A 17,367-nucleotide genomic window follows, 5' to 3' on the forward strand; every position below is an offset into this window, starting at 1 on the left:
TACCTTCTGGAGAAGGTCCAGAAGTCTCAGCCTCTGGAGTAGAGGACTTCAGTGGATTACCTTCTGGAGAAGGTCCAGAAGTCTCAGCCTCTGGAGTAGGGGACCTCAGTGGACTTCCTTCTGGAGGAGAAGGAATAGAGACCTCTACCTCTGGTGTAGGGGACCTCAGCAGGTTGCCTTCTGGAGAAGCTTCTGCCTCCGGAGTAGGGGACCTCAGTGGGATACCTTCTGGAGAAGTTCCAGAAGCCTCTGCTTCTGGAGTAGGGGACCTCAGTGGACTTCCTTCTGGAAGAGAAGGTCTAGAGACTTCTGCCTCTGGTGTAGGGGACCTCAGCGGGCTGTCTTCTGGAGAAGGCCCAGAAGCCTCTGCCTCTGGAATAGGGGACCTCAGTGGACTTCCTTCTGGAAGAGAAGGTCTAGAGACCTCTGCTTCTGGAGTAGAGGATCTCAGTGGATTGCCTTTAGAAGGGGAGGGTCTAGAGACCTCTGTTTCTGGAACTGAGGATCTCAGCGGGTTACCCTCTGGAAAAGAAGACTCAATTGGTTCAGCTTCTGGAGCCTTGGACTTTGGCAGAATACCTTCTGGAACTGTGGGAAGTGGGCAAGCTCCAGAAGCAAGTGGCCTTCCTTCAGGGTTTAGTGGTGAATATTCAGGGATGGACCTTGGAAGTGGCCCATCCTCTGGTCTACCTGACTTTAGTGGACTTCCCTCTGGATTCCCAACTGTCTCCCTAGTGGATACTACCTTGGTGGAAGTGGTCACAGCTACCAGTGCAAGTGAACTGGAAGGGAGGGGAACTATTGGCATCAGCGGTGCTGGAGAAACGTCAGGACTGCCCTTCAGTGAGCTGGACATTAGTGGGGCAGTTAGTGGCCTCCCTTCAGGAGCTGAACTCAGTGGCCAAGCATCTGGGTCTCCTGATATCAGTGGGGAAACATCTGGATTCTTTGGTGTCAGTGGACAGCCATCAGGGTTTCCTGACATCAGTGGGGGAACATCTGGGCTTTTTGAGGTCAGTGGACAGCCATCAGGGTTTTCTGGGGAAACATCTGGAGTGACCGAGCTTAGTGGACTGCCCTCTGGACAACCGGATGTCAGTGGAGAAGCCTCTGGAGTTCTTTCTGGCAGTGGCCCACCATTTGGCATAACCGACCTCAGTGGAGAAGAATCCGGGATCCCTGATATCAGTGGGCAGCCATCAGGGTTGCCAGAGTTCAGTGAGACAACTTCTGAAGTCCCTGGCCTGGTTCTCGGGACCACGAGTGGCAGTGGCGAGTCTTCTGGAATTACATTTGTGGACACCAGTTTGGTTGAAGTGACCCCAACTATGTTTAAAGAAGAAGAAGGTTTAGGGTCTGTGGAAGTCAGTGGACTCCCTTCAGGGGAGGCAGATGTCTCGGGCATATCTGGGATCGTGGATGTCAGTGGCCAATCTTCTGGAGCAATTGACTCTAGCGGGTTGACATCCCAGCCTCCAGAATTCAGTGGCCTACCAAGTGGAGTAGCGGAAGTCAGTGGAGAATCCTCTGGAGCAGAGACTGGGAGCAGCCCGCCCTCGGGAGCCTATGACAGCAGTGGACTCCCATCGGGGCTCCCCACTGTGTCTCTTGTAGACAGAACTTTGGTGGAATCCATCACCCAGGCTCCGACAGCCCAGGAAGCAGTAGAAGGGCCTTCGGGCATTTTGGAACTCAGCGGGGCCCATTCTGGAGCCCCAGATGTGTCTGGAGACCACTCGGGGGTTTTGGACCTAAGCGGGCTGCAGTCCGGGCTGCTGGAGCCCAGTGGAGAGCCGTCGAGTACTCCGTATTTTAGCGGGGACCTTTCTGGCACCGTGGATGTAAGTGGAGATTCCTCTGCATCCACAAGCACCAGTGGGGAGGCTTCGGGGCTTCCAGAAGTTACTTTAATCACTTCAGAGTTCGTGGAGGGTGTCACCGAACCAACTGTTTCCCAGGAACTTGCCCAAAGACCCCCTGTGACACATACCCCCCAGCTGTTTGAGTCCAGTGGAGAAGCCTCTGCGTCTGGGGAAGTTAGTGGAGCTACACCAACGTTCCCCGGGGCTGGACTAGAAGCGTCATCAGTCCCGGAATCCAGCAGGGAGACGTCTGTCTTTCCTGAGGCTGGGGTGGGGACGTCTGCCACCCCTGAGGCCAGCGGACGAGCTTCCGGGGCGCCTGAGGTAGGTGAAGCCACCTCCGCCTTCCCTGAAGCGGATGTGGAGGGGGCCTCAGGCCTGGGAGTGAGCAGCAGTGCCTCTGCCTTTCCTGAAGGCCCCAGGGAGGGCTCGGCCACCCCGGAAGTACAAGAGGAGACAACCAGCACCTATGCTGTGGGCACAGAGGCGTCAGGCTGGCCTTCGGCCACTCCAATGACATCTGGAGACAGGACTGAAGTCAGCGGAGACCTGTCCGGTCCCACATCGGGGCTGGATGTTGTCATGAGCCCCAGCGTCCCAGAGTCCGAGTGGATCCAGCAGACCCAGCGCCCTGCAGAGGCACCTCTAGAAATTGAGTCCTCAAGCCCCTTGCACTCAGGAGAAGAGACCCAAACCGCCGAAACAGCCACCTTCCCCACGGATGTTTCCATCCCCACTTCTCCACGAGGGACAGATGAATCAGCACCAACCATTCCAGGTATAGTTGGGATTTTTTTTTTCTCCTTTCAGTGTGTTCGGGGAGTTCAGACTGTAGTGTAGTGAGAGGCAGCATCAACTCACGCTCCTCTACAGGCCAGCTGTGTAGCCTCAGGCAAGTTTCTTAATCTCTCTGAGCCTTATCTGAAAGATGGGAAGAGTACCAGGGACCAGCAATCAGGATATAAATATATATCGAACAGGCACTTAGCATCTAAGTTCCCACCCGTCCACACTTAGTGACTCGTGCTTGCTCGGGTTGCAGTGGAGTTACGTCCCAAGAGCAATTATACGTGAGTCCAACTGTCTGTGCTTGGCATAGGTAGAGAGAAGGGGGACTCTTCAGATAGTGCTAGAAATTCTACTCACTCCCCTTTCCCATGGAGTTCGTGTGAGAGGAGAGAATGAATTTGATGACATCTATGCCCAGATATTAACCTCACGTAGGGTTAAGACCTGCATGATGTAAAGACCTGAAGCATCATGTTGGCTGTCCTGACTTTGGTCCCCACCCTCACCCCAGCACAGGTACCTTCTCCGTACCAGGGTCTCTCTTTGACACAACCCAGGCACCGGGCACAGGAGGCTGATATTTTCCTTTGCTTTTTGCCTGGGGCTCCCTTGTCCCTCCTTCTGGGCCAAGAGACCTCTCCCAGTCAGAGAGCCCCCAACCCGAGATGCTGGGGCCAGGTCCCCAGAGTCCCCAGAAACATGCTGACCCAGAGCCAGCCTCATGGGCTTCAGGGACTTTGTGCCCCAACCTCAGAGTCTCAGAAGCGAGGCTGCACCTCCGGCAGGCAGCTGCGGTCTCGCTGCTCAGTGTCTCCCCGGGAGCTGCGGCCCCATCAGGTCCTGTGCCGAGGGGCCCTGTGGGAACTGCCAGGAGATGGAGGGACCCATCTCCCGCCCATGCCCCCCCACCCCGGCCACATTGGCAAGCATTGCAACATAGCTAAGCCCCTCGTCAGCCGTGGGGGGGACAGGCAGGGGAAGAAGGGGCACCCCTTTATTCCCCAGAAGGGGCTGCAGGCAGGAGGAGGTGACCAAGGCCCGCGGAGGCTCAGGCTTCCCAGACCAGGAAGGAGAGGGGCACAGTGACACCATAGGGTAGACGCCGCAGGGTAAACATGGCACGTCTCTCTAGAGAGTCAGTCTACGTGGCACTTTCGGGAAAAAAAGTTCAAGTAATTAAACCGGGAAATAGTTCCTTTTTTTGTTAAGCCAATGATTGTTTTATGAGTCAAATGCCAAATATGCTTGAATTTTGAAGACAAAATCCATGACTCTCAGGAAGTGTGGAGCTAGGACGTCAGTGGGGTCGAGCCAGTCATGCCTCCTGGGCCCCGGGACGGAAGCTCCGAGGGGGCTGCCTTGCACTGTCAGAGCCTTCCTCTGCAGGAAAGCCCCTACTCGCCCCTCCATGCTCAGACCTGGGTGGGGTTTGGGTCCCCTTCTTGACTTGAAGGAAATGACGGGCACTGCCTACCACCGCCAGCTGCTGGGGAACTTGACCTAGCTGCGCCTGGCCCCTCGGCCCCCTGGCCCCCACTGCCCTGGGGCCTCTGTCATTCTTCATGGGTCAAGCAGCCTGCGGGGCAGGTGAGGAGCCTGGGGCAGGGGTCCTCTGATTGGAGGTGGCGCCCCAGAAGGAGACGATGAGGATCTGCCCGTGTTCCCTGAACACATCGAGGCCTGTGGCCATGAGGATGTTTCCTCTTGTCCCATCAGCACCCTTAAGGGAACAGATGCCCGGTACCTCCAAGCCCGTATTCTCAGGGTAGGTGTCTGCACTGCCACCGCGCCCTTACCCCCGCCTCTGCTCCAGAGTCTTTCCTAGAAGGGCTTCATTCTTCTGACACAGGCAGAATCAGAGCCATGAATCCTGGGGGAAAGCAGATCCCATGAGACAACCAGGGCCGGGCAGCTATCTCCTAATAGTCATTCCATCATATGCAAAGAAAGATTTTGTGTTTGCATATATTTATGTATATGCAAATTAATACCTCGTAATATATTGCTCCCATCACGTAAATATGCTGTATACTTGGCCCTTACACTGGAAAGAGTCCGTGTAAGCAGGTCCTAGGGTGACTACGGATTCACTCTTTCCTTCACTGGGGTCGATCTCTGGCCGCATGGTGGAGCCATGAGTAAGAGCACTGTGGGCTTCTGTGGCCAGAGGGTGGGCTCTCCTTGGGCAGTCAGCCTTACCACCTAGGGGATAGTGTCACGGGGCCACGGTGACCCCTGGGACTCCAGCCGCATCCCTCCATCATCCACCCTGATGGGAGGGCAGAGCCCGTCCTCCCTCTGGATATGGCTGGTGGAGAGCAGCAGGGGCGCCTGACCTGGGTGACATGTTCATGGACACAGCCTAAGTCAGAGAGGAACAGACTCAGGACCCGGCAGGACTTCCGGGACAGCTGCCAGGACCAGAAACCCCTTGCCCTGGTGTTTATACCTCCTGACACCTGTCTCCCTTTTAGCAAGTCCTTTCTCTGACCATGTGTACCCCCACAGGGCTTTCTGCCCCGACGATTCCTTCCCAGACAGCTCTGTGGGTAGCTTGACAGTTATCCCCATCTGAAACACAGCTCCTCCAAGGGAGTCAAATCCAGAACTGGGGTCTTCACTCACTTGTTTCACACGTTCCGCTAAGTAAGAAGCCCTCTCTCGAACACAAGAATCAGCCGCTAGTCTGCACTTGGGAGATGAACTTCAGAGCCGCTAGAATGGAGAGAGGTTTAGAAGTGGGGCTTGGCCAGCCCTCAGGACCTCATTTGTAATAGGCTCAAAGTAGTGGTTCTCAGTTTTAAGAACCTCCTGATGCCTGGGGTCCCACTCCCCCCGATTCTGATTGAAACGGTCCTGTGGCCTTGGCATTGGCGTTTTTAAGTCTGCCCCGGTGACTCCAGCGCGCAGCCAGGGCTGAGGATTAAGAACACCTGTATGCAGCGTCTGGGACCCCCAAGAGGCATCTATAAAGATTGCTTCCCCTTCCCTGTCTCTCACGCCACTGGTTAGGAAAAACTTTATCATCTCTAAAGAGCAGGTGGTAAGGATGCTTCCAGAAGGCCTGCAGATAGCGTCCCGCCTCTGCAGGTGACCCACCGTGGTCTTGAGCTAGAACCCGCAAGCACAGGCTATTGTCTTTCAATAGTTCGGTGTTCTCCAGACCCCAGAAGCAGCAAAAATGTCGCATTATTCCTGTGGCAGTATTTGAATACTCGGGGTAACCTTCCACCTAGTAAATGAGGCTGGAGGCTGTTATGTAGCCCTTAAGAGAAAATACGTGACAATTTGTCACCGTCTTGCTAAGTCAGCATTCCATAAACAAGTTCTTGATAAATGAGTCATCTGCACTCTTGACGTCGAAATGAACATGTTTAGTGAATACTCAGATTTCCTGGCGATTGAAGAAGTAGAGCTACCTCCCCCATTCTGATCCACTTAAAAAGCAGCAACCTCACCTCCCCCCCAATCTCTGTTGCTGACATTTGTTGAGATTTCTGGCCCCAGCAGAACTGGTCTGAAGAGGGCTTCTGGCATTGGTGGTAGTTTAAAAGATCTTTTAAAAATTTTTGTTAACTACCGCAGTAGATTCTGTTTTGCTAAGGTTGAGACATTCTGTTCTAATCAGATCTCAACATCCAATTTTCCAGCAATCACTGGTGCTGGGTGGATTTCTCTAAATTCCTGGGTTAGAAGGGCATGACCTCAGAATTCAGTCAGCCTCTTTTCCGTCTTACTGACATTCTTCATTTTGTAGGCTTGAGGCTCTGATCTATGATCTGACATTGTCTCTTCCCCTGGAGCAGGGAGGTTGGAATTTCAGTGAAATCTTAGCCTCAGAGGGAAGGGGGATGTTGTCAAAGCAAGTGAAAATACAGGGTTACAAGCGCAAATACAAATCACACCTTCATGACACGACATAACCGAAAAGTCAATGGGCAGATTTGAATAGGGACTAGTCGACCCTTGAACAGCACGGGGTATTAGGGGTGCCAGTCCCCCACAGAATTGAAAATCTGCATATGAATTCTGACTCCCCAAATACTTAACTACTAATAGTCTCCTGTTGACCGGAAGCCTTAGTAATAGCAGAAAGTCAATTAATACTTAGTTTGTATGTTATACGTAGTATTTACTGTATTTTTATAATAAAGTAAGTTGAAGACAAGAAAATGTCATTCAGAAAATCATAAAAGGGGGGCTCTTGGCTGGCTCAGTAGGTAGAACGGGTGACTTTTGATCTCAGGGTCATGAGTTCAAGCCCCGTGTTGGGCATAGAGCTTACTTAATTAAAAAAAAAAATAGAAAAAAAAATCATAAGAAAGAGAAAACACGTTTCAGTACTGTGTCGTAAAAAATCTGCGTATAAGCAGACCACACACAAACCCATGTTAGTTCAAAGGTCAACTGCGATTGAATTGAAGATGCATGATATTAAACTTACATTCAGGATCAAACTTTAAAAATATAAAAGACTTGATAGTATAATTATAGCATATTGGTTAACGTAATTATGTTTATTTAAAAGCAAATTGGAACTGACAAATATGTTCTTATAAACCTTCTGTCAATTGTGATACACAAGAAACCAAGTGTATTTACTCAGTTCTGGCCATCTGATTGATTCTAGGTGTTTGCAGGTTGTAGGACATCCACTGAGTTAAGAAATTGTCTCTGTGCTTCTTCTTCTTCTTCTTCTTCTTCTTCTTTTTTTTTTTAATTTATGACAGAGAGAGATAGCGAGAGAGGGAATACAAGCAGAGGGGAGCTGGAGAGGGAGAAGCAGGCTCCCCGCCAAGCAGGGAGCTCAATATGGGCCTTGATCGCAGGATGCTGGGATCATGACCTGAGCTGAAGGCAGAAGCTCAACAACTGAGCCACCCAGGCGCCTCATCTCTGTGCTTCTTGTGGGGATTTTCTTCCATGTTTGTCCAGGAAAGTTATGTCCAGGGTCAACACATACAGCTGCACAGGTTGTGCACTGAACAACTTGAATACCATTCATATATTCTTTATGATTGGCAACCCCTTTAGTTGGGTATCCTTTGAGTAAAAGTACCTGCTGTCTTCATTCAGCCTTTTCCTGTGAGCCAAATAAACTCTCTTGTTTGGAGGTCCTTATTTCTGACATAAGCAAAAGCCAGTCAAGGCCTATTCAGGGTGGAGGCCTGAGCTCCCCAATTCAGATGCCAAAGTGATTATTTGGAAGTATCTTATTCCCCTCCCCTTTACCGGGGGCTCTTAGTTATTGTCTCCCCTAAGTTAGGGCTGGTGCAGGAAAAAATCATCCCTTTTGGTTATAGTAGTGGGAAGAGGACTCAGAGTTCTGACCCTCCCCAGGGTCCCTGGTGAAACAATGGGGAGCTCTTGGCCTGGTGCAGCAGGAATGATAGTGAGATACTGAGATCCGAGACTTCAGTGACCCTCTCCCTTCACAGAGGACAGAGGCCCAACTTGCAGCCTGCGTGTCTGATTCTTGCCTCCGTCTCTTCCGGTCTGTCTGCCCAGCTTACCGGCATGGGCAGGCTACGTCCTTTGTTTCCTTACCTGTACTCTAGGGCATATGACATCTGCGCCCTGGGGCTGTTGGAAGGGTAAAGCATGTCGGAGCCATACCGTCTGGCTCAGAGAAGATTCATGAGAGAGATCGGTTCCTTCTCTTTTCTCTCTTCCTTCATGCAGACTGCCCGTTGCCCAAAGCCCTTTCAGTCCCCCCTCCTGCTGGCAGCCTGTCTGGGTCCCCCACCCTCTTTGTGCTCAGCCCAGCTCACCTTCTCTCATGGTTCCAGAAGACAAGCAACATCCCATTTGCCCTTCACAGAAAGAGGTATGGGCACTGCAAGGCCGGAGGGAGAGGAGATGAGGCCCGGCAGACGTGAGCAGCTCACGAGAAAGCCCCACACAGAACGCCGGGCCCCCTTCCTGCAGCAGAAGGCCTCTCTCTACTGCCCTGCGGGCACCCCCAGCCTCTGTGGTCTTCAGCATTCTGGCCCTCCTTCCCTTCTCATCTGTGAACCCTGGGCCCTGCACAAAACAGCTTCTGAACCCGGGGACAGGTTCCCTGAGTTTTGGGGACCGTCTCTCCCCTGCAACCTTCTCAGACCGGGTGCCAAAGCCAGGAGGAAAACAACAAGGTCCCCAGCCCCGGTCTCTGGGCCACCAGGGGGCAAGTTATGTGAAATAAGCTTCTGGGACAAGGGAGGCCACCTGGCCCCACCTCCCCGGGGCCTCCGCCTCCCCTGCCCCTGCCCCTCCCCCACAGTGGGGTTGCCATCCAGCTCTTCTGCCCACAGGCCACTCCTGTCCCCTGCTCTCTACAACTGCTTTAGCGCCTCCGTTTGCTTAAGCCCCCCTCGCCCGGTGCTTCCCACATCCCGTAATGACGCTAATGGACACAAGAGAACAGGGGCTCCCATTGAGTAGCCCCCAGCTTCCGCCCGGCCCACCGGCCTGACCTATTGCTGCTACTGCTGCTGCTGGGAATCCAAGTGCATGCTGGGAATCCAAGTGCATGCTGGGACTCCCGTCAGTTCCTCCATGCATTTTGGTTTTGCTTGGAACTGCTGGTGTCTAATCCGTGGCGCACGCTCCCTGAGATGAAGCAATGAACTCCGTGGGAACAGAAAGATGCCTGAGGACCCGAGATTTTCAGGCCACCTGCTCCCCAAACCTAACCGGTCCAGAAGACGTGTACTGCACACCAGCTAGTGAAAAGGATCCACAGGAACGTGCTTTTGCCTTCGTAAGAGGGGATGGACTTTAAGGTCTAATCTGCTGTCCTGAGAGGCGGGAACTAATCCTGGAAGGTGTTTAGGATGCTGATCACGTGGACACCACCTATAGACATGTCGGGTCCTGAAGGTTGTGTGAACACAGCTGCATACACCAAGGCTTAGCCTTATATCATGATGCCCCAATGGCCAGTGGCACCCACTCATTGCAGAATCTTACTGATCTGGGGAGAAGAGCTTCACAATACCTTCTGTCGTGTTCCCAGAGGAAGGTACCCAGAGAAAACCAGCAGGAGCCTTTGTAGTAGAAACACGAAGACAGTAAGAGACTCCCAGGTTTCTGGCTTCTCAGAAAGAGGCAGAAAGACCGGATTATGGGGATTCACTTCTCACCTTGGCTGATGGATGAAAAATGGAGGCCAGTGGCTTACCAATTCCAGTCCCACAAAGAAGTTGGATCAGAAAAAACATCTTGGGCCAGAAGAACAGAAGGGAGGAAGAGTCTGCCTGGAAAGAAGAGGTTGATGGGGACCTGCTCTACGCCAGGGTGGTGGCTGGCCACTTAGTAAGTGGCTCACCAGCTTCAAATCTTAGTTTCCCACTGACCAGAAAGGAACCTGTCTGAAAACTGGGACTCACTGGAGATGTCCACGTTCTAGGGCCCTAAGCTGGAAGGAACATGGGAAAATGCTGGGCTGGTTTCTCTTCCTTCCGCCAGAAAAATGATGCCAGCTTCACCTTTATAAAATAGAATCTGATTTACTGAAGACGGAGGTGTCTGCGACTCCCAAAGATGGAACGAGTCTCGGGCAGATGGCCCCTCTCGCCATTTTCTCATGGTTCTGTACTCTCCAGACCACCTCTGGCTTGTTTGTGCCTTGCCCTCTTGCCTCAGTTCCTAACTACAGAGGAAGATTGGAAAAGAAAAGCTCTAACAAGCTCCAGACACTTGGCTTCCAGTGTCCTTGCTCACCAGCGTCACGTTGCGAGCCAGCTCAGACACAAAGCCTCTCGAAATACTCACCAGAGAAGGCATCTCGGAGGAGCTGTGTGCTCAGTCTTCCAGTGGGCGTTCGCCTTCAGAAGCCCCAGATCTCTCCACCTGCAGGGAAACCTGGCTCCAGGGCTCCAGGGTTGCCAGTCAGGAATCACACACATCCAAGAAAACCCTGGTTGGATCTTTGGCTCAGCGCTCCAATATGGCGGCAGCAGCAGCAGCAACAGCTCTTAGGAAGTCCAGCCACCCTTCCCAGGGCTCTGGAGAGCAGCAGGGCTGGCCACCCCTAGGGCACCTGCGATGCTTGCCAAGCTGGAGCTGCCGGCCGGAGTCCTAATGGTGGCCCTTGGTTTCTTGCAGACATTGATGAATGCCTCTCAAGTCCTTGTCTGAATGGAGCCACCTGCGTGGACGCCATCGACTCTTTCACATGCTTATGCCTTCCCAGCTACCGAGGGGACCTGTGTGAGATTGGTACGGCCGTCTCGGCTTCAGCTAATGTTACTAACTGCCGCACCCCTCCTCCTCTATCACCCGTCCTTCTAACCACAGGCTCTCGGCCCTGGCTGGGGCCGGCACGCTCCACCCAGACAGCCATTTCGGGGGCCCCCACTGAGAAGTCTGCCTCACTCACTCCCGCTCTTCTTGCGAAGAAGAAACTCTTCTTGAAGCCCTCCTCTGGGGCATTGGCTGATCTGACCATAGGAGAGACATGCCAGCCTGTGCTCTGGAAGGTGGGGTCCCGGGGGATCGTTAAAACACTGACCTTCTTCAGGGCTTCCAGACCACTGATAGCACCTTGAGGTCGGTGCGTGCCTCAGACCAAAGAGGACAGAGCTGATCCCATGCACTCATCTGGAAGGAAGCTATGGGTCATAAGCATGTGTCGGCCTGCTCTATTGCCCGTGGGACTTCTGTGGCCCCTCCATGGCCTGGGGAGCCACCAGGCCACACTGGCCACGCTACCTCTTTCTTCTCTGGCAAGCGTTCTGTTTTGTCTGCCTGAGAGCTCTGTGTCACCAGCATGACATGCATGGGCAGGGGCTGCTGCATGTCAATTTCTTCCCATCACCAGTGACAGCTGCCGTGTCAGTGCCACTCCTGGCCCGTGCTTCCTTTTCCCTGCCCTTGTGCAAGTCAAAAGGCTGGCCAGAGAGAACAGAGCCTCGCTGCAAGGGATGGGGGCTGAGTTTCCCCTCTTGGGCCTTGCCAGCCCCTTCACTTCTGCACCTGGGCCAGGCTCGGCCAAGGAAGCCGTGTGCCAGGAACTTCTCTGAGCCTCGTCACCCCCCAACCCCCCCGCACTCCCTCACTCTGGTGCTTCTAGTCTCCCCCTGCCATGCTCCTAGGCCTCAGAGTCACCCCAACTCAGGGGGAGATGGCGCTTGTGATGACTAGTAGCAATAACTCACACAGACCTAGAAGCATGTAGGGGTTCCAGACCATTTTCTATGATCGCTCAAGTTGGATATCCCAGGAACTGCCAGAAAGCGAAAGAAACTCCTGGGAAGTGTCCCTTTGGTCCTAAGCAGTCTGGGGAGGTAGTTTGGGATTGCATTTTCCTTCCAGGCACTGCCAAGGTTACAGACTGTTGGAGGAACTTAAGGTTTCTGGAAGAAAAGGCCTGAACCCCCTTCCTTCCCTGCAGCCTCCCACCCTCCTCCTCCACCCCGAGACATGGAGAAATTAGGCATGGGGTCTTGGCTGTGGGGAAGAATGGAAGGTTATAGGATTCTCTTCCCAGGATGCCAAAATGTTTGCCACAGGGGAGGAGTGTCTGGCACATCTGCTCTTGGACGCCTTCCTAGGGAAGGAGGTGCTCTGCCCAGCGTGGAGGCAGGGCCCCCACGGGGCTGTGTGCTCTCTGGCGGGCCGCAGAGATGGTGCCGGCGTCGTCCAACTAAGCAAAGCGAGGCTCCATCTCTTCTCCCATTTCAGTCCGCCGGGTGCTTCGCGGCTTGGCTCTGGGCCCGCTGCGCCTTCCCGCCTTGCTGGAATTCCGTTTGTGCTTTCCCAGAGCCTCCATCCTGCATGCCCTGGGCCCTCCCAGAGCTGTTCCCGCCCTCCCCCCCGCCACCCCACCCCTGCCCAGGTTTGCCTGCTCAGCCCAGCTCGTTGCCCCGACAGCCCTGGAATGCCCTCTCGCCTGCTCAGGTGCCTAGCTCCCTTGGACACTTTGCCACCTTCTTTCCAGACCTTTGCCTTGCTCCTTGAAGGAGGCATGGGCTGCAGGGGACCAGTGGCCTCCTTCTCAGCCCTCCTGCTGCTCGGCCTATTCTCCTCGGGCTGCTGGCTTCCATGCGTTCTCTGTCTCGGCCTCCCGGAGTGTTTCTCTGCCTAGCATCTACCCCTTCACCTAAGCCTCCTCCCCCTCTGGTTCTGGTCCTCCCATCTCGGGTCAGCCAGACTGTGGGTCGCACCCAGTAAGGGAGGCTCCATACAGCCTGAGGGGTTCCCAGCCCTGCCCTCAGGCCCCCAGGCCCAAGGAGCACCCCTTCCCCTGGGAGGCCCCAGGGGAAGGAGGAGGAGAGGGTCTGGGAATTCCCTCTGTCCCATGGGGTACCGGCTGATGGTTAACAGCTAGCTCCTGAGGAGGAAGGGGGAGCCCTGAGGGGTAGCATCTGCCGATCTCTGAGGAATTTACAGCTTCTGACGTGGTGTCACTGAAGGCAGAGATGGGAAGACATAGTCATATGACTCTCCCAAGCCTGAGGGAGACTCTGTCCCTCCGGCCTGCTCCAAGAGCTCCAAACTAGTCCTTCTCCTGAACTCAGAACCCATTACGCATTTAGGTTTGTGAGGAGAGAAGCTCTCCCCTCTTCTCACCTGTCACCAAGAAATTAAATTAACAGGCAAGGCACCTGGGTCATGGACCCCCAGTTGGCTTCCTCGTCCTCCAAGAGGCCGGTATCCTGTGCCCAGCCAGGGCCAGCTCAGATCGACAGATGGAGAGCCCGAGTCTTCTCTAGACCCAGACTGGACTTATTTCTGCTCCTCTTTGCCACCCAAAGTGCCATTTCATGCCCCCAGCAATGCCTGCTGCTGGTCCCTTCACACGTTCCCCACAACTCCCTCCCTCCCCACTTTAACCTTGACACCTCCCAACTTCCACCCTGCGGAGCAGGGATCCCGACAGGAGAAAAGCTTGGGGGGCCGACATCAGGGAAAGATGGTGGGAACATATCCAGAGGCTCTGGGGCTCCAGGGCCGGGCCTTCCTGGCTCCCAACTCGAGCCTCGTCTCGATGGGCCTCGCCCTCAGGGACGGACCTGGAAGGCGGGGTGAATGGAGGCAGCTGGCATACGACTGGACTGGCCGCACCAGACACCCCCAGGCGGCCCCGGGGCCTCTCCCTTCAAGCCCCTGACCTGTGTTGCAGACCAGGAGCTGTGTGAGGAGGGCTGGACCAAGTTCCAGGGTCACTGTTACCGCTACTTCCCGGACCGCGAGAGCTGGGTGGATGCCGAGAGCCGGTGTCGGGCCCAACAGTCACACCTGAGCAGCATCGTCACCCCCGAGGAGCAGGAGTTTGTCAACAGTGAGTGCGGGGTGGGGAGAGGGAGCCTCCGGGCCTGCAGGGGTGGGGGGGGGGGAGGGAAGGAAGGGGGTTTCCGCCCCCGGGGCTGCGCCCTGAAGCCGCAGACTAACCTTAGGGAGTTGGTATTGCCAGTGGTGCCAGCTTGGGGGCTGGTCCAAAGCACATTCCGCATGTGCATATGCTGAGACCCGTGTCAGGGCCGTAGAAGCAGGTGGCCTGGTCCTAGGAGCCCACCCGCTTCCTGCCACTCCCCCATCCCCTCTGGCTCTGTGCGCACAAGTTCTCAGACACCCTCAGGGTGTCCAGCGCCGTGGCCAACCCTCACGCCTCTCTCTAGACAACGCCCAAGACTACCAGTGGATCGGCCTGAATGACAGGACCATCGAAGGGGACTTCCGCTGGTCAGACGGACACTCCTTGGTGAGTTCTGCCAGGGACACCGGGGAGAGTTGGCAGCCCCGAGGAGGGGAATAGAGGCACCCACTGAACCGCTGTTGGGCTGGGAGCCCTGCGGGCCGGGACTGCATCTCAGTCCTCTCTGACAGGGTGGGTCGGGGAACACTAGCATGAAGGAGGGGTGAGGCAGACGATGACGGAACGCAGGCACACCAGCAGAAGGGGGACACGGAGGCTTTTAAGGCCTTCCTTGCCCACAGAGGATTCAGTCGACTCAAGGAGGCAGGCCCACAGAAAGCGACTAGATGCCAAGGGACAGTACACAAAGTAATGCTGCAGCTCAGCAGAGGAAGTCAGGGAAGGCTTCCTGGAAGAGGTGGATGGGAACAGAGTTGGAGGGTGAGAGAAGCGGACTCCGCCCGAGGGCCAGGCCTGAGGGAGAAGCCTAGGGAGATATTCTGGACCTGGGAGCCACGTCTTCCCTGCCCAGTCCTACCCAAGCGAGGCAGCCTGTGAGGCCCGCCCCTGCTGGCCCGATGGAGGAGGAGTGGCATGGGCTCATCAGGGACAGAGAAGAAGGCGGGGGTCAGACCGAGCTCCAGCCTCAGCCTCACCCCTGCCAAACCCCCCCCCCCCCCCCCAGCAATTTGAGAACTGGCGCCCCAACCAGCCGGACAACTTCTTCGTCAGCGGAGAGGACTGCGTGGTGATGATCTGGCACGAGAAGGGGGAGTGGAACGACGTGCCCTGCAATTACCACCTGCCCTTCACGTGTAAAAAGGGCACAGGTGAGCGGCCACCCTGGAGCGGCCCAGCCTGGCTGAGGTCAGGCCCTGGGGCTCCTGCTGTGGGATCTGGGGCACATGTCCTGGCCCCCTGGGTGCTGCTGTCCCCTTAACCGCCCAGCAGGCAGACTGGCACTGGTCTGGGCGTGGGGGGCTCTCCCTGTGCCAGCGTCCCGGGGCCAGTGGCAAGAGCAGGCCCACTCCTAGGGAGGGCAAGGGTCCCAGGCTGGAGGACAGACCGGCTCCCACACACACAGCCCCCTGGGCACCTGTACAGAAAGTCACACGCGAGGACTGCCCTGGGTGGGCAGCCCAGCGCTCTTCGGAGTCCCCAGAGCTGTCAGTGGTCAGGTCCCGATCCTCTGTTCAGAGTCTGCGGACACGGTGGTACTGGTCAAACATGGCTCTCCGGTTCCTGTGCCCTGCCCAGGCCTCCTATCTGTCCCGCTATTTTCATAAAGAAGTCACAGGCCGTCTGCCTGGCTCTTGCCCCTTTTCCCACTCTTATCCCTTCCTGTTGTCCTTCCCTCGTCCCCTCGAGACCCTCCTTCTATTCCTGCCCCTGCTGCCCTAAATCACAGAGGGGCCCAGATGCTAGAACCAGTGGTTCCCAGATGCTTAGCACGGTGTGAAAACGGCCCTTTGCCAGCAGCCAGGGCTCAGGGCCATGTGTCCCTTCCTTGGGCTCTGGGCTGTCTCCTCACAGCCAGAGGGGGCTGCACCGGCTCATCATGGGCATGGGCCATCATGGGAGACCCTCTGAGAGCCCTTTCTCAAGGGTGTTTGCCCCTCAGTGGCCTGCGGCGATCCCCCCGTGGTGGAACACGCCAGGACCTTCGGGCAGAAGAAGGACCGGTATGAGATCAATTCGCTGGTTCGTTACCAGTGCACCGAGGGCTTTGTCCAGCGCCACGTGCCCACCATCCGCTGCCAGCCCAGCGGGCACTGGGAGGAGCCTCGGGTCACCTGCACAGACCGTGAGCACCGCCCCCATCCCCGACCCTGGCTGGGCACAATGTTAGATCCCGGCACCAGGTCCTCCTGCTCTCTCCCGGGGGGGCCTGAGCACCAGCTGTCTGCACTGTCCGGGGCTTCACTCCCTCACACTCACTCCCTCTGCCCTTGGGGAGGGCTCGCTCTCAAAGGAAAAAGCAGGTGGTCTGCTTTCCTTTTCAACACCGGCTCAAAGGCCCTTCGCCCAAGTTGGTGCCAAGAAAAAATCAAAACCAGAAACCGGGCGAAGCCTCAGGTTGCCTTCTTGAGCCCGTGGTTCCTGCGGGGAAGGGGAAGAGAAGAGGAGGGACCCGTGGGGAGAGGCTGGGCTGCCCCAGCTCCCTGTTGAGCAAGTGGTCAAGATTTCTGGTCTCCCTTCCACCCCAGCCTCCACATACAAGCGCAGACTACAGAAGCGGAGCCCACGGGCGCCACGGAGGAGCCGCCCCAGCACAGCCCACTGAGGGGAGCCTCCAGGACGCGCCCAGGATGCTGAGCCCAGGAGCCTCGCCAGACTGACGTCCCACACGGATGGTGTCCCCTTCTTGTCGCTTTCTGTCATATAAGGAATTCCATTAAAGAAGGAGAAAAACAAATCCCACATTGTGTATGCAACCGCCCCCCACCCCCCCCAATTGCCAAAACTGCATCTGATTCCCCCCCCAATGCCAAAGCCAAGCAAACGTATTGTAACCCGTGGACTGAGTTTAGAGACATTTCTTCAATCTCCCGTTGTGCCTTTCCAGGGACCAGTGCAGGGACAGGGGGAGAAGGGGAGGGGTTAAGTTAAATAAAGAAGATTATTTTTTGTTTCCTGACTTTATCCAAGAGCAGTGCAATCGTCCGTTCTTTCACCTCCAGGGAGAGCTAGGCGGGAGGGAGGAAGGGGCAGGAGGAGCTGGGACCGGACGGCAGCTGAATGTATTGGAGGAAGGAGAGCTGCACCCTCTGTGTGGGGGAAGAAGCCTGGGGGAGAGGGGGTGGCCTCCGCTGAAGGTGAGGGGGCAGGAGAGAGCCATGGAGGGATCTTCCGCTGCGTGGGGGTCGGGTTCCCTCCCAGGGTCCCTCTTCCAGCATCCTCTCACCCAGGTCTCCCACCCGAGCAGGTGTACATCTCTCTCGGCAGGGCTGGGTGGGGAGGGCACTTCCTTCCCAGCGGGAGCGCCGCCCCCCCCCCCCCCCCCCCCCCCCCCCCCCCCCCCCCCCCCCCCCCCGCCCCGGGACGGTGCAGGCACCAGAGTTCCGTGCACCTATTTATATTTTTGAAAACTAAAGA

The 17,367-nt window shown here is 55.9% G+C and overlaps 1 protein-coding gene across 1 annotated transcript in view; it reads left to right on the top strand.

The window, feature by feature from the left end:
• LOC111152552 (aggrecan) overlaps positions 1–16,727 on the top strand; it is a 41,691-nt gene extending 24,964 nt beyond the window's left edge. Inside the window, exons 11-17 of the mRNA XM_022511030.1 lie at positions 4–2,640; positions 10,740–10,853; positions 13,759–13,917; positions 14,255–14,337; positions 14,957–15,101; positions 15,893–16,075; positions 16,479–16,727. Of these exons, the coding sequence (XP_022366738.1) occupies positions 4–2,640; positions 10,740–10,853; positions 13,759–13,917; positions 14,255–14,337; positions 14,957–15,101; positions 15,893–16,075; positions 16,479–16,555 (3,398 nt within the window). The 3' untranslated portion in view covers positions 16,556–16,727. The remainder of the gene's footprint in view (positions 1–3; positions 2,641–10,739; positions 10,854–13,758; positions 13,918–14,254; positions 14,338–14,956; positions 15,102–15,892; positions 16,076–16,478) is intronic.
• The last annotated feature ends 640 nt before the right edge of the window (positions 16,728–17,367 follow it).

Source organism: Enhydra lutris, unplaced genomic scaffold, assembly GCF_002288905.1.
Source record: "Enhydra lutris kenyoni isolate GAN:26980312 unplaced genomic scaffold, ASM228890v2 scaffoldscaffold29, whole genome shotgun sequence".
NCBI lineage: Eukaryota > Metazoa > Chordata > Mammalia > Carnivora > Mustelidae > Enhydra > Enhydra lutris.